Source organism: Notolabrus celidotus, chromosome 10 (assembly GCF_009762535.1).
Source record: "Notolabrus celidotus isolate fNotCel1 chromosome 10, fNotCel1.pri, whole genome shotgun sequence".
NCBI classification, from domain to species: Eukaryota; Metazoa; Chordata; class Actinopteri; order Labriformes; family Labridae; genus Notolabrus; species Notolabrus celidotus.
In genome coordinates this window covers 27,463,849-27,477,262 of record NC_048281.1, presented here as the reverse complement: position 1 = coordinate 27,477,262, position 13,414 = coordinate 27,463,849, and the positions used below count along the sequence as shown (strand labels likewise).

The 13,414-nt window shown below is 40.5% G+C and overlaps 1 protein-coding gene across 2 annotated transcripts in view; it reads right to left on the bottom strand.

Moving 5' to 3' along the window:
* The window catches only part of clybl (citrate lyase beta like), an 84,020-nt gene that overhangs the window by 23,583 nt on the left and 47,023 nt on the right, over window positions 1-13,414 (bottom strand). For both annotated transcript variants that reach the window (XM_034694479.1, XM_034694480.1), the window contains one exon: window positions 11,852-12,065. In XM_034694479.1, coding sequence (XP_034550370.1) covers window positions 11,852-12,065 — 214 coding nt within the window. The remainder of the gene's footprint in view (window positions 1-11,851; window positions 12,066-13,414) is intronic.

The window sequence follows — 13,414 nt, the reverse complement described above, 5'->3', positions numbered from 1 at the left end:
CACAACTAACCTCAAGAAGCCTCAAGGAGGTTCCACTATTTTTTGAGGTTTTCAACTGAAGCAAGAGCAGTTGTTGAGATTTGCTGGAGATGACTTCCAGGATGAGACTTTCTCCTCCTAGTGCCATTTGGTGTTTATAGTCTGACTTACAACTTGAAAATAAAAAGGATTTGGAGTTGATTGTTGACGTTCATGACCAGATTGTTAGGTTTTCTTGTTAACAGAGCTGACGGGTTCAACAATTTTAATTGTTGTGTTCATACTGTGTTTGGCCTTTAGTAGTCTGGACTAAAAAAATCACAGCATGGCATGAAATGTGTTTAAAAGAAGGCTTAAGAAGGGGTAGAATAGTTTGTATGGTCAAATAAAAAATGTTGGGGTACAGTATCTTTAACCGGAGAATAAAAGCCTAGAGTTAGTCACTTGCTTCTTTAAAAATATTCTAAAAAACTGATGCATTATCAAAAACAAGTCACGTGTACAGTACACACCTTATTACTGACACCATCAGTGCATTCAAGTATTACAGTGCTGTGTTTTTTCTTTTTTATGAAAATAATATTTGTTAGGTTTTGAATAAAAATAGAGAGAAATCATGAGTCACAATGACAGTACTTCTTGTTTTTTCGTCTTTTTTTTACCTTTTGAGAGCTGGCGTTTTAGACCCTGCTGTGAAACTCGCGCTGCCATTTAAAATGAGCTGTTGAGTATCTCAGGTGAAGGCTGCCTGCCTGAAGTGTGACTGTGTACACATTTGTTCCTCTGTCTTTGTCAGTATATGTGTGTGTGTGTGTGTGTTGGGTAATGTGTGCGTGTGTGTGTGTTGGCAGGTTTCAAGTCATCCTGGATGGGGTTTGACAAGTGACACGCTGCACTCCAGAAAGCAGGAGTGAGATGACTGACTAATTCAGGCTCCACTGATAACTGAGACGTAGCAGCAGCACATTCAGGCCTTCACTCTTGTCAGTTGGAGGCAAACCGTGTTATCCGTTTTCCTGTCAGGGCATCCAACAAGACATAACTAGCAGGATAGAAAAGGGGGGATTTGTAAATCATGTAACCTGCTTGTCATTGTTGGTCAAAACTGACAGCCTGAAGTGGAAAAACAGCTAGTTATTACACAGTATTTGTTCACTTTAATTGGCCATGAAAGACTCTCATTACAGCGCTTTGGTTACAGTTCATTACAAGTTGCATTGCAATGTTTGTGGGGAATTAATTCCCAAGGCTATGGAGCCAGTTTGAAGGGGAACATGAGAAGGTAAGGCTCATCATTGGGTACTTTTGAAAACATACAGAGAATTATCTTAATTAAAATGATTTACTTAATTAGGTTCATTAGTGATTATGCATCAGTTTGTTTGCTAATGATTTATGTCTCATTTGCAACTCCCAGTACAGCTGTCTCCAGCAACAAAGTCAGCCCAATTTACTGTTCGTCCGACTAACACAGGACTAATTATGCTTAACATTATGTCTCTCTTTTAGCGAACTAATGATTGATTTATTAAGGTCTGTAAGCAACTTACTTTGGGCTTCATTAGTGAGCTCCAGTGCATGTAGGAGCTGGAGGGCATGCTCAAATCATAACTGTTAGATTTATTAAATCTAGGCAGCAGAGTAAAGGCTCCAGTGCCCTCTAACTCTAAACAACATGAAGTTTGTTGGTGATTTTTTTTTTAAATGTATCCAGTTTGCATGAAAGGACAGGGCAAAAGGTTGACAGGAGTTATGGGTTGGGAAGCAAGAAATAAAAAGAAATTGGTTATACTTATCACTGATAGAATTTGAATCAAATAATTCATATTGTTAAGGACAAATTAGAACAAGCAAAATGGGCGTTGTTTGTTTTCTTCTTCTTTAAAATGATTTTTGGGGTTCAAATGCTAGTTCATTCTGTAGCCTGTACTCTGTAGATTTAATTTCACAATTGTAATTCAAAGTACAAGCAGGGTCCTCTGCAGGTTGAGCCATGGTTTGTGCCGAGACACGATGAGGTACTAACAAGGATTTCAGCACCGCAATTTGTTTGAAAACTTAGTAAAATGTGTGAATGTCCAAGACCTAAATAAATACATTTTTTTAAACCGGATAATATATGGTGCTGACATCAAAGTGTCAGATAATACAACTTTCTTTCTTAATTTTGATTAATTTTTATTTTATTTTAGAGGTGAAAGGAGGAATGGATGATTATTGAGACAGCATTTTTCCAAAGAAATCTCTCAGCAGTTGTTGAATTTCCGTCAATGCAAAGACGTAATTTTGCTGAGTAACTCTGATTACGAAGGTGGCAAGACTCTTGGATGCTGACGTAGTTTATTGATACCTTACATCTGAGTGTTTGAGTAGAACACACTTCATCTCCATCATCAAAAGCTAAAATTGCAACTTCTGGCAATGTATGATTAAGTCACTGATCATATCGATGCACCCACTAATCTATGTATGTAACCACAGTATTGGGATTGCCTGCTGTGTGTTTGTTGTCTGTTAGTATGTTGTTTTTGTATCTCGTCTGTTGCCACTTCATTGGGAAAATGGGCCCCCTATTAAAAACTTTAAGTAGCTTCCTTGGGGTCACCCCTTCCCACACATCCATTCATTGTGAAAATGTTTACTGAATATATATAGATGTACATTTGTGATGATGTGTGTGAATAAACTAAACTAAACTAAACTAAACTAAACTAAACTCAACTCAACTCAACTAAACTAAACAAAACAGTCACTAACAGTGAGGAGCAGTGAGTTTGTATGCTGCTTCCAATCACTTAGCTTTTGTCATTGGTGACTAGGATACACTGCAAGACATTCTTTTAAATCAACAATCTCAAACCTGCCTGTAAAAACTGCGTGTGAATGTGTGACAGAAGCAGATATCCTGGTGAAATCTGGTCTAAACATGTTAAATCAACATCTAGAAATAGAAGTTAAAAAGTCCTAACTTTCGAACCAATTTTTAGTGTCTTTCCAATGCTGGCCACTGAGAGTTATTGTTATTATTTTCTAACATCTATTTAATGGTAAGATGTCACTGGGCTGTGTAGGCTGCTAAATGTTCCTTTCCAGGAGCTGTCCTCTCTTATGATTCAGCACATCCTTCATGACTCAGGTTGATAAATATAGAAGTCTTTCTGCAGTGCTACTGCAGGAAGTATGAAGAAAGCATCTCTATTGGAATTAAAACAACAGGTGAGACTTCAAGTAAAGTACCTTCCTTAAAAGTATAAAGTAAGGGTGACAGTATGGGAGGAAATAATGTTTGAAAAGCTTCCTGCTTTTATGCACACCTGCAAAACTCTACAAGAAATAACCTTATTATCAAAGCACCACAACAGGATTCCCAAGACAGCCACTTTAAATAAATTAAATAAAGCCAAAACATATGACAGAGCCTGCTGCATCATTAAGGAGCTAAGCCAAGATTATGTAGACCACATGCACAAATGAGTCAAGGAAATTGTGAAAACATGTTAAGAAGGCACCACTTAAGATGCACACAGAGCTCTGTAGAATCTGTCTTAGGTTTTCCTACTACAGTGGAACTGAATCTGCTGATGTACGATGAAGAAAAGATCCAGAACCTGTTATCGATTTGGTGTCATTACCACTTTATGACGTAGCTGCTCATCAGGTGAAGTAGGTGTAAAATCACAACAAGTAAACTGCAAAAACATGTCCTGAGGCAACGTGACAAGCTGAGGTAATTGCGTTATCAGAGCGGTGACAAACCCTGAGTGCATTTTGTGATATTTTCCAACAGATAACAGTGTCAAAAAGCTAGCTGGGCTCTGACGACTTTGTGTTGCAGTTTTAACCAACGATTAAAATGAGGGCGAGAGTTCCAGTGCTGCTTGTTTTTCCCCCTCTCCTGCACCAACATCTGCACCATTCCTTTCCACCTCCTCCCATCCTTTCATGTTTTCCTCTCCTCGTCGCCTTCTCCATCATCACTCCTCCAACTGGGGTTACTCTCAAAGTGTTACGTTGCGAAGCCCACGTAGCACAGAGCGGTGCGGGCTGCGTCTCCGCCAGTGAAAACACAAGAGTGTAACAGGATAAAGAGAGAAGAAGAGAGGGCCTCTCTGTTCTCCGTGTCTCAGCATTTTCCGATCCCTCGCTCGACCTCAGTACACGCCTAACCCCGGGTATCTTGGGAAGCTTGGATGTAACCTATGACATGTACAGATATCTAGAAAAACAGTTTTACTTTTTTGGATCCCTCTATTTTTCATGTTCTCCAACAACAGGCGACCCTTTCCTACCCTAAGCAATGAAGGCTAATCGCAGCGCTGTCATCACTCGCCGATGCACCCTGACCTCATGTTGGCCTATCATGCCCTCCCAAAGGACTCCAATCGATACCTGACACATAACACACAACACACACACAGCGACAGTCAGTGAGGTTTGGAATCGAGGGACTTTCTGATCTGGCGGGGACAGGGTCTATTTTCTGGCTGAGCGGCTCACATCCCATTTGTGAGTCTTGGCAGCCAGACTGGGAGTTTCTCTCGAGTCTCCTGGGTCCTCAGAGATGTTGAGCACACAAGTATACAAAACACACACATACACACAGGAACATGCATATACACGGCTGACACACACTAAAAACAAATGTTCAGTATTCATAATTCAACGGGCTAACATTATTTCCCAGGAGCTCTTTCTGTCAAGAGTTTAGTCATTTGAATCCACTTAAATGGAGAGCAGATCTTTCAGTGTCCTCTGGAATAACACAGTGAGCATTGAGCAGAGGTCATGTATCAGTTGGCAGTTGGCTGCATAATTTATGTTAAGTTGAAAATCTCTAGTGTCAGACACAGTTCATGCATAGAGCATAGCTCGTACACTGGATGCAACACTAACAGAAAAAGGGTAATAGACCGTAATAATGTCATCCACTCTACCATGTGCCATCTATTCTTCGCTCAGCTGCTCTTACTGCCACCACCAAGGTCTGACTGTGGACCAGTGGCTAGTGGTGTTGGGGGAAAAAGGGGAAAATTTGCACTTTTCGTGATGGCATAAGGTTAAAAAGTCAGTGATAACACTTAACTTTATGATTTAACTCTTCCACATATAAAAGGAGCATCAGTTTGTCACTCATTGCAAAGAGGTAGAGCTGTGGTGAGGTTTTAGCTTCTTGGTAAACAGCTACAACTCACCCACCTGACTGTCAACTTAGCTGGACTCCTTATTATGCAAGTTTATGTATAACTCTGACCCTTTATATCATTAACATATATGTTGTTAAAAAGTTCAGCCCTGATTTGTGATATACAGAATTATTATTATTTTATTGACTTGTTTTTTTTAAGGTTACTGTGAGGATTATTATTATTATTATTATTATTATTATTATTATTATTATTATTATTATTATCCTAATTACTATTTATACAATTATTTATATTTATTGTTGTTGTTGTTGTTGTTGTTGTTATTATTATTATTATTATTATTATTATTATTACTATTTTCTTATTTTTGTTTTAATCATTACAATCTTAATATTATTATTATTTTGTGTGTTTATATTTACTTATTTTTAATTGTGCACTACCTCTCTATTTATTCATTTATCTTTACTTTTGGTGTATGGACTAGGTATTTTCTAAATCTTGTTTGTTTTTTTGTCTCTGAGTCTGATGGCTGCATTGTTATTTTGTGATGTTGGCTGAGTCTAATAAAAACGACCAAAGCCTATTTTCAAACCAGGCTGCAAACGCGTCACATGTTGAGGTAAGAATCGTCATTTTATCACAGGACCTGTTGAGGACACCTTAGCTTTTGGAGCCAGCCTCAAGTGGACACTCAAGGAACTGCAGCCTTTTGCACTTTGGCATTGGCTTCACTATTCAACAGCTGGAGTTGCAGCTTGTTAGAAGCTAGCCCACTAAAAGAGATTTAGCAATACCATTTTCACAGTGGGAGCTACAATCAAGTGATCACATGATCTTGTCACTCTTGTTCAGTCTTACATCACAATACAGCACTTCCTCTATTTATTAAATAATTAGAGGGAGTGCTGTACGTATGTTTCTGTGATATACAACAATGTATGCAGTGGCAGGGTTGTCAAACGATTTGTTTTCAAATTGTAATTTATCAGTTAATTCCAGGAGTTAATTGCAACTTTAACACATGTTTAAAATTCAATTATTTTGCATTAAGTCTATATTGACAAACTGAATCAATTGTTACCAGTTTCTTGATTTGGAAATCAAATAAATTCCTATTGTGCAAGTGCTGTAGTTACAACTTTGATTTAGTTTCATCTACAGCTCTGTGGTGATTTGCACACTCCAAAATAGTGATTTGCTGGCTTTTGTGAAGCAGTTTCCCACTGACATCAGTCTGATTAGCTGCACCTGAATGTACGGCACTTAGAAGATTGCTCAAACACAAAGTGCTTCTGTGATTTTCTAATTCCCTTTGACACATAGTGCATATTACTTTTGACAAGAGCCGTCTGAGAGTTTATTAAAGTGAAATGTACGACTCATAAGCCCAGTGGTGTCGTTATTTTCCAGCATGACATCAGCGGGAAGCAGGAAGACTCAACTACAGTGTGTCAAATGGGACAAAAAATGGACGCAATTTACGAAAAAAATATGATGTTAACTTTGGAACTCAATCACATTGTGATTAACCCATTCACACCCACAGCCCATGTGTATAGTGTGAACATTTTCTGGCCCATCTCTTCAGTAAGTACTCTTGGTAGAATCTTTTTCATGCTGTAAAAACTAGTTTGTTTTTTTCCAGGTAGCAGTAATACAACTGCCCATTACTGGAAGTAAACTGTGTGATTTTATTAAATATCTAGTTCTGATCAAATTCCTGTGATTCTGCTAATAGCAAGAACTCAAACAAAGAATAAACTTTCATTTTTGCATTAATTAAACACTACATGTAACTGTGTTGGTGACTAGAATCACATTAATGTACTCATAAAACTGTAAAACCCAAGAGTTAAAGGGTTCTGGCTTCAGCATGGCTCCAATAAACAGGTACAGAGAGGGTTGATCATATCAGTACAAGATATTTTGAGGTTGTTTATAGTAAATCAATTAATTTTAAGGACTAATAAGTGCTCCTTCTCTGCACCAACTGATAGTGAAAGCAGAACACTGGTCCTCTGTCACGCTTGACTGATGTACAGTGAGCTGCTGACTGTAACAGTTTGTGTATGTGCTCGCCTGCATGTGCCTCCGTTTGTGTGTGACTGTGTCTACATGTGCACACTTCCCTGTGTGCATGTTTGTGTTCTGCATTTCGTGTCTACTCGTGTGTGTTTGCAGGCGCGTGCTGGTGCGCGAGAGGTGCTCCCCGTCGTGTCGGCCGCGCCACCATGCCATCTGGAGAGGAAATCGAGTGTGAAGTACAGTATAGTTTGGGACCAAGCTCCGTGGCAGCGGCTCAGCAGTTAGTTCATTAGTTCCAAACTTCCAGGGATTAGGAGAGATTCTCTGCGGCAGGGAGGCAGGGGCGGTCAGGGAGGATGGAGGGACCCATGTGGGGAAAGGAGAGGGAGAGGGGGGAGAGAAACACCAGGAGGAAAACTGGACCATAGGGCACGAGGAGAGAGAGAACATGAGAGCGAGAGATAAACAATCTTAACCCTGAGGACCCTGGCAAAGGGGAGAGAGGGACAATGAAAGAACAAGACAGCGAGGGAGAAAGAGGAGGAGAGAGGACAGGTGTAGCCGTCAGTTCCGCTCCGGGGTTTCAACCTGCCCTCCCTCTTCCTCCACCCCACTGATCATACAGATATGATGATATGTGTAAGAGTGTTAGAGCAGTCAGCCTTGTCTTCCCTCCCCTCTCTCCTCCTCCCTTTCTCCCCTCTGGGTTTGTGGTGACAGTTAGCAAGCTCTGGGAGGCTCCTACCCTTTACTCCTTCTCTCATCTCCCTGCCTCTTAAGCAGCCAGTGTTACTGCCAAGATGGAGCGCAGAGATTTTTAGGAGTCAAAGCGGCAGGCAATTAAAGCGGGCACTCCTGGATTTCAGTTATCAAGGGGAGGGGGGCGGACTGACCTTCATAGCTTACCTTTTTGTCATGAATATCTTTCTTTGTTTTAAGGTGAAGGTGACAGATAATGAAAAGAATACATTAATGAACACATAATAGGAGGGTGGTTGTGGGCAGTAGCCCCATTTAAGGCCTATCCAAGCATACCCGGTAACTAACCTCGAATTTCACCTGTAAACCCAATGTTGCAGAACCGTAACAGGGGCTTCTGAGTGGTATTTAGCAAGCTCTGGCTCTAATTTCCCCCTAGAAAAAAAGACAAGTATTTTGAGACCATTGTTGAAGCCTGGCTTCTCTTGGCACACACACAGAGCCGACTGTGTGGTTGTCATGGTGAATATAATCACAGCTACAGTATTCACTGCAGAAATTGTCAGGGCAAACACACTTACAACGTTAAAAGTAATCTCTCCCTCTTTCACAGTTCAGTTGGTTTTCATAATGTTCATATTTTAATCTGACATAATGAAAAGGACAGGTAAGGTACTTACTTTATGAAAAATGATCTCACCATAAATGACTTTCTGAAGCTCTTGCGTCAACACATATCCTTACAATCCAGTTTTGAATTCACTGATGCAAGCACATTTAAATGTGTCAGTAACATGTAGGGATGTATCGATATGATGTGATACATACAATCAAGACATCATAACATGATTCGGTGACGATACGATACAGTTCACCCCTCCATCTCAAGGGGGTTTTATTACGGGGCTGACAGGACAAAGTCCAGGTAAAGTTGAGGCTGTGTTCACAGCTCAACATTTTAGGAGTACTGTGAATTTGTGAATACAGTTGTTAAATGTTAGAGCAATAAAAGTACAATTCAGATCTTGGAAGCAGGATTTCTGCTTTTGTAGCGCTGGAATTTAATCAGGTATAAATAAAATTTGATATTAAGCAGTATCATACCAAAGTTTAAATTTTGGTATTTTGACAACCCCATGTTATACGAGAACAAATTCTAAAAGGAAATGCATTTGTGTTCTGTCAACCCATGAAGAATTGCAACCATGGCTGAAACATCTCCTGTTTTAAACCTCTTCACTGTCTTCATATGGTAAATTAGCCCAAGTATATTTGTCTTAATTTCCAATTAACCACTCACCTCGTTTAGAGCTTGCCAGTGACTGAAATTTTTAGATAACAGCCCCTATGTACTTAATAATGAATACAAATAAAAAGATATGTCTAAATGTAATTTCCCTGAAATCTGGCCTACAAGCTGCACCGGTTTATTAGATGCAGTCTGTTTCTAGGAGGCTCCAGAGGGTAAAAGATTTGAACTGTGTTTCTGCATGAAGACTTCCTGTGCACTCAGCAACATGCAGTCTCTGTGCAGATGTGTAGCTCTATCTAGTACCATCTGTCATCACCACCCTGCCACCTGTTGGGTGGTTGAGCACAGGCTATGGTAGTATTGATAGTTGTGAGGTTTGGACAGACCCACTGCCTTCAACCAGTTTGCTGTGATTGCACCACCCTCCTCCGCTTGTCACTAGTTGTCTTAAATAGTGTACAACCCTCTTCTTTAAATGCATGAATATGACCTAATGAGGAAGAAGACCGTTAAAAAGTGACTGGTCGACCAAGCTATGTATTCATCATGCTTTGCACAGCGAAGCGGTTGTCTGTACATAGAATGCAGCTCACTTTTAAGATGGTAAAAGGCATTAAAAGTGCATCTGAGGGTCTGGTTTTGCCTACTTGTTAATCTTGCATGCTCCATATACAGAGGCTGTGGTCCTCGAGGCAGGCGGCCCGTGTTTGATTCCAACCTGCGGCCCCTTTGCCTCATGCATAGACTGTGTAAATAATGGACATAGTATCCGTGACGTCACTATCTGTTTCTGAAGAGCTGTTTTGAGGTCAATCGTCGGCAGGAACCATATTGGAAATGCTGAACGCAACCTAACTGCTGTTGAGCTAGTGTGAGGCAAAGAGGCGGGCTTTGAGCTTCGTAGCCAACAGCAACAGTGTTCCCACCTGTCAATCAAGTCAGCTGTGCCTCTCATAATGGAAAACTTGTAATCTTAATATCTCCTAATCTGCCGCGTTATAAAAAAATTCACCCTGTGCAGTGTGTGCTGCTTATTTCATGTTTATTTCTGCTGTAAAGATCGGCTTTATGAACTGGTGTGTATGTGGTTTCCGGCACCTCCAGAGCCAGCCTCAAGTGGACCCTCAAGAAACTGCAGTTTTTAACATTTCTGCATCGGCTTCAATTCTCGCAGCCACAGGTTGCTGCTTGGCCTCATGTCATTCCCCACTCTCTTCCAGTTTCCTTATCTAGCCACTGTCCTATCCTCTCTCTGAATAAAGGTGTGGAAAAAATATATGGCAAAGGTGGAAATCAATGTCTAAAACATGCCTTGGCAGTATTCTCCTTACCTTACAGACAGACACACAAGGACACACTAGAAGCACTGTTTATCCAACAAGGAAGAACTAGCATCTTAAGCAGAGGTATAACTGGACAACAACACCCACAGGTTTCAAATCGCTTCAGAGGAGAAAGAAGCAGAGTGTGTAGGAAGTAAAGAAAGGGTGCCAGTAGGAAAGGTGCAGATTTTTATTGAGTGAATACGCATTTCTTGTATTACACAGTATGACCTGTCTGACACATAATGGGATATAGGATTCCTGCTAACTGTCAGACTCTTAAAGAGCAAACATGGACTTGTGGTGCCGTAAAAATGGCTGAAATCTGCCCTCATGCCATGCTTTTTATTGTGTAGTGCTGACGTAGCCGGATCAAAGAAGAAAGTAGTCATCGGATTATTAGGAAAGAGGAATAATAGAATTTCCCAGAATTTGTTGTTGTTGTTTTTTTTAAGTGCATTACTCAGAATGCCAAGACAGAGAGGTAAACCTGTGGAGACTGAGAGTGGGGAAACAATCTGGAGCTGATATTTCCTCTTTACTTTTATCAGCACAAACCACTGCCTAATGCTATCCTCAACAGATACAACACACTGGATAATTTCAATCAAAAGAATGCATTTAAAAAAGAAACATTAAATAATACTAGATTAAAAATAAAGTTGATAGTTGCATCTGAAAAAGCTGGTAACGTCTATTGACTTGTGTGAAATGAGTGAGGAGAAATAAGGAAGCTGGAGGAGGATACTGTCCTTGAAACAAGATAGAGACATGAGCCCGTCACATGCTGACAACTCAAGAGTCCAGCGTCTGAATTCTCCAACAGTCTTAATGGATGCATCAGTGCTGCATTCCTCTCCACATTTCTCCCTCTTCCACATAATAAAGACAGGAGCTCTGACATCCACCAGCTTCATCACAGGGTCACATTTTTTAGCCTGTCAGTCACACAGGCCATCATCTCATTGTCTTCTACAGGAACAGCCTCCAGCTAAATCAATCATCTTTATTATCATGACTTAAAAACCTTTGTTGGTTAACTTCTTACCCAGGCCCCCTTCTTTACCGCGCTCTCCAATCACAATTTCATGGGCAGTTCAGCTGGGCCAATGGGGAGGCGGAGTGGGCGGGAAGAGAATGCTTTTAACCTGCTGCATCTGGTGCTTTCCCGCTGCTCGCCCAGTGGGACATGGTCACCTTGTTTTAAAAGGACTCCCATAGGGGGCCACCGCTGCCTTTATCCCATCATAATGGGGTGAAATGTGCTTGTTTTAAACATCTCACTTAGGTAGTTTTCCTTTCAGTGATTAAGACCGAGCACCTGTCTGAAGGAGGCAGACAGAATAAAAAACCCCGAACAGCTGTGCAGGAGAGTTGGTGACCCACAAAGGTGCCTTTAATTCTACATCTGTGGATTTGTGTACCTTTTTGCTGAGGGCTACACCGTCCTCGCAGTCCAAGACTGCGCAGTCGACATCCAGCGAGGCCAGCTTCCTCAATTTTCGCTCATCATTGCCAGGGCAGTAGAGAACGGCCCTGCGGGGTACGTAGCGCAGCGAGGGGCCTGCAGAGTGATGGTGATGACGCCATGCTTCGGTACACAACTGCCAAGCTGCGGGCAGGAGCCAGCCGCTCTCCCTGTCAACACAAATATATACAAACATAAGCACACAGCAGCACACAGACATATACATACCTTTGTGTGCACATCAGAAATAGACACAGCACCCAGACAGAACTAGCATGAATCCACAAACACATGTCTTTGGTGCATACATTACTCATGAGCACACACAGCATCCATACAGGGCTAAGGGCAATGAATAATTAAAAGGTTGTTTCTGCATTCATCTTCATAATATCTACAGTGCTTATATTATATGTGCAGATGAGGAAGGAGGCCTCCTCTTCCAGCAGACCAAAGAGAAAGTCTGGAAGCATTTCATTTCGGGGAGTTCTGTTTGCCCTTCAGCTGTCTATTGAAGTGGATGAGAGACGTTGACCTGAGCTTTGGCGCTCTTTGTTGGGAACAAACTCACCCAAACACTGAGCCACTCATATGCTAATGTTACCACACTGCTGAATATGTAGGCAGGGCAGAAAGTGAATGAAGGGGGGAGTCAATAGTGGTTGGAGCTGAGTCATGGAAAAGGTTAAGTGTAAAACAATGAGTCAGTACTATTTTAGGCGATTCATGTGTTTGAGTAAGACGAAAATCTAACAAGTTTCTTATTCCAGCTTCTTAGATGTGAATAATTCCAGATTCAATTCCAGATCTTTGCGTTGTCAACAAAACAAGACATTCAAGACATCCTATTAGATTAAATGAAACAAGGATTAACATTTTTCACCATTTTCTAACACTGAATGGACCAAACAACAAGTTGGTTCCTCCCAACTATGAAAAGTAGGTATTTTCTTCCTGTAGTGGTCAGACTCTATAACCAATAACATATATATATGTGTGTAAGATATGCTTATTTTTTACCTCTTTAATTTTAATTTTATTTGCTAATAGCTTTTTATTAATTGTTACTTTATAGGCTTTGTTTGCTTTATATATTTATTTACTTTGTTACTGTGACACTTGAATTTCCCCGTTGTGGGACAAGTAAAGGACTATCTTATCTTATCTTATCTCTTAAAATAAACATTAATGTTCACTAGTGGATGAATGATAAAAGGGTAAAAAAACACATTCAGAACCACAAAGAGCAGAAGCTTTTTTAGTGCCATTGTATTTGCCGTGTCAATCCACAATTGCTAAATTGAGATGATATGCAGTGAAAAAGTAATAAAATGCCTCAAGTGATTGTTTGGAAATTTTTAGAGAATTTTAGCTTTAAAAGTAGGGTTGTAATGATTCATCTGCTACATCGATGTATCGATTTCTATTCCTATGATCAGACTACATGTTAGCCTTCCGGACCACATATATCGTTTTTCAGAGGGCATTTCACTAGTTTTTATTTCCCTGGTTTTATCCA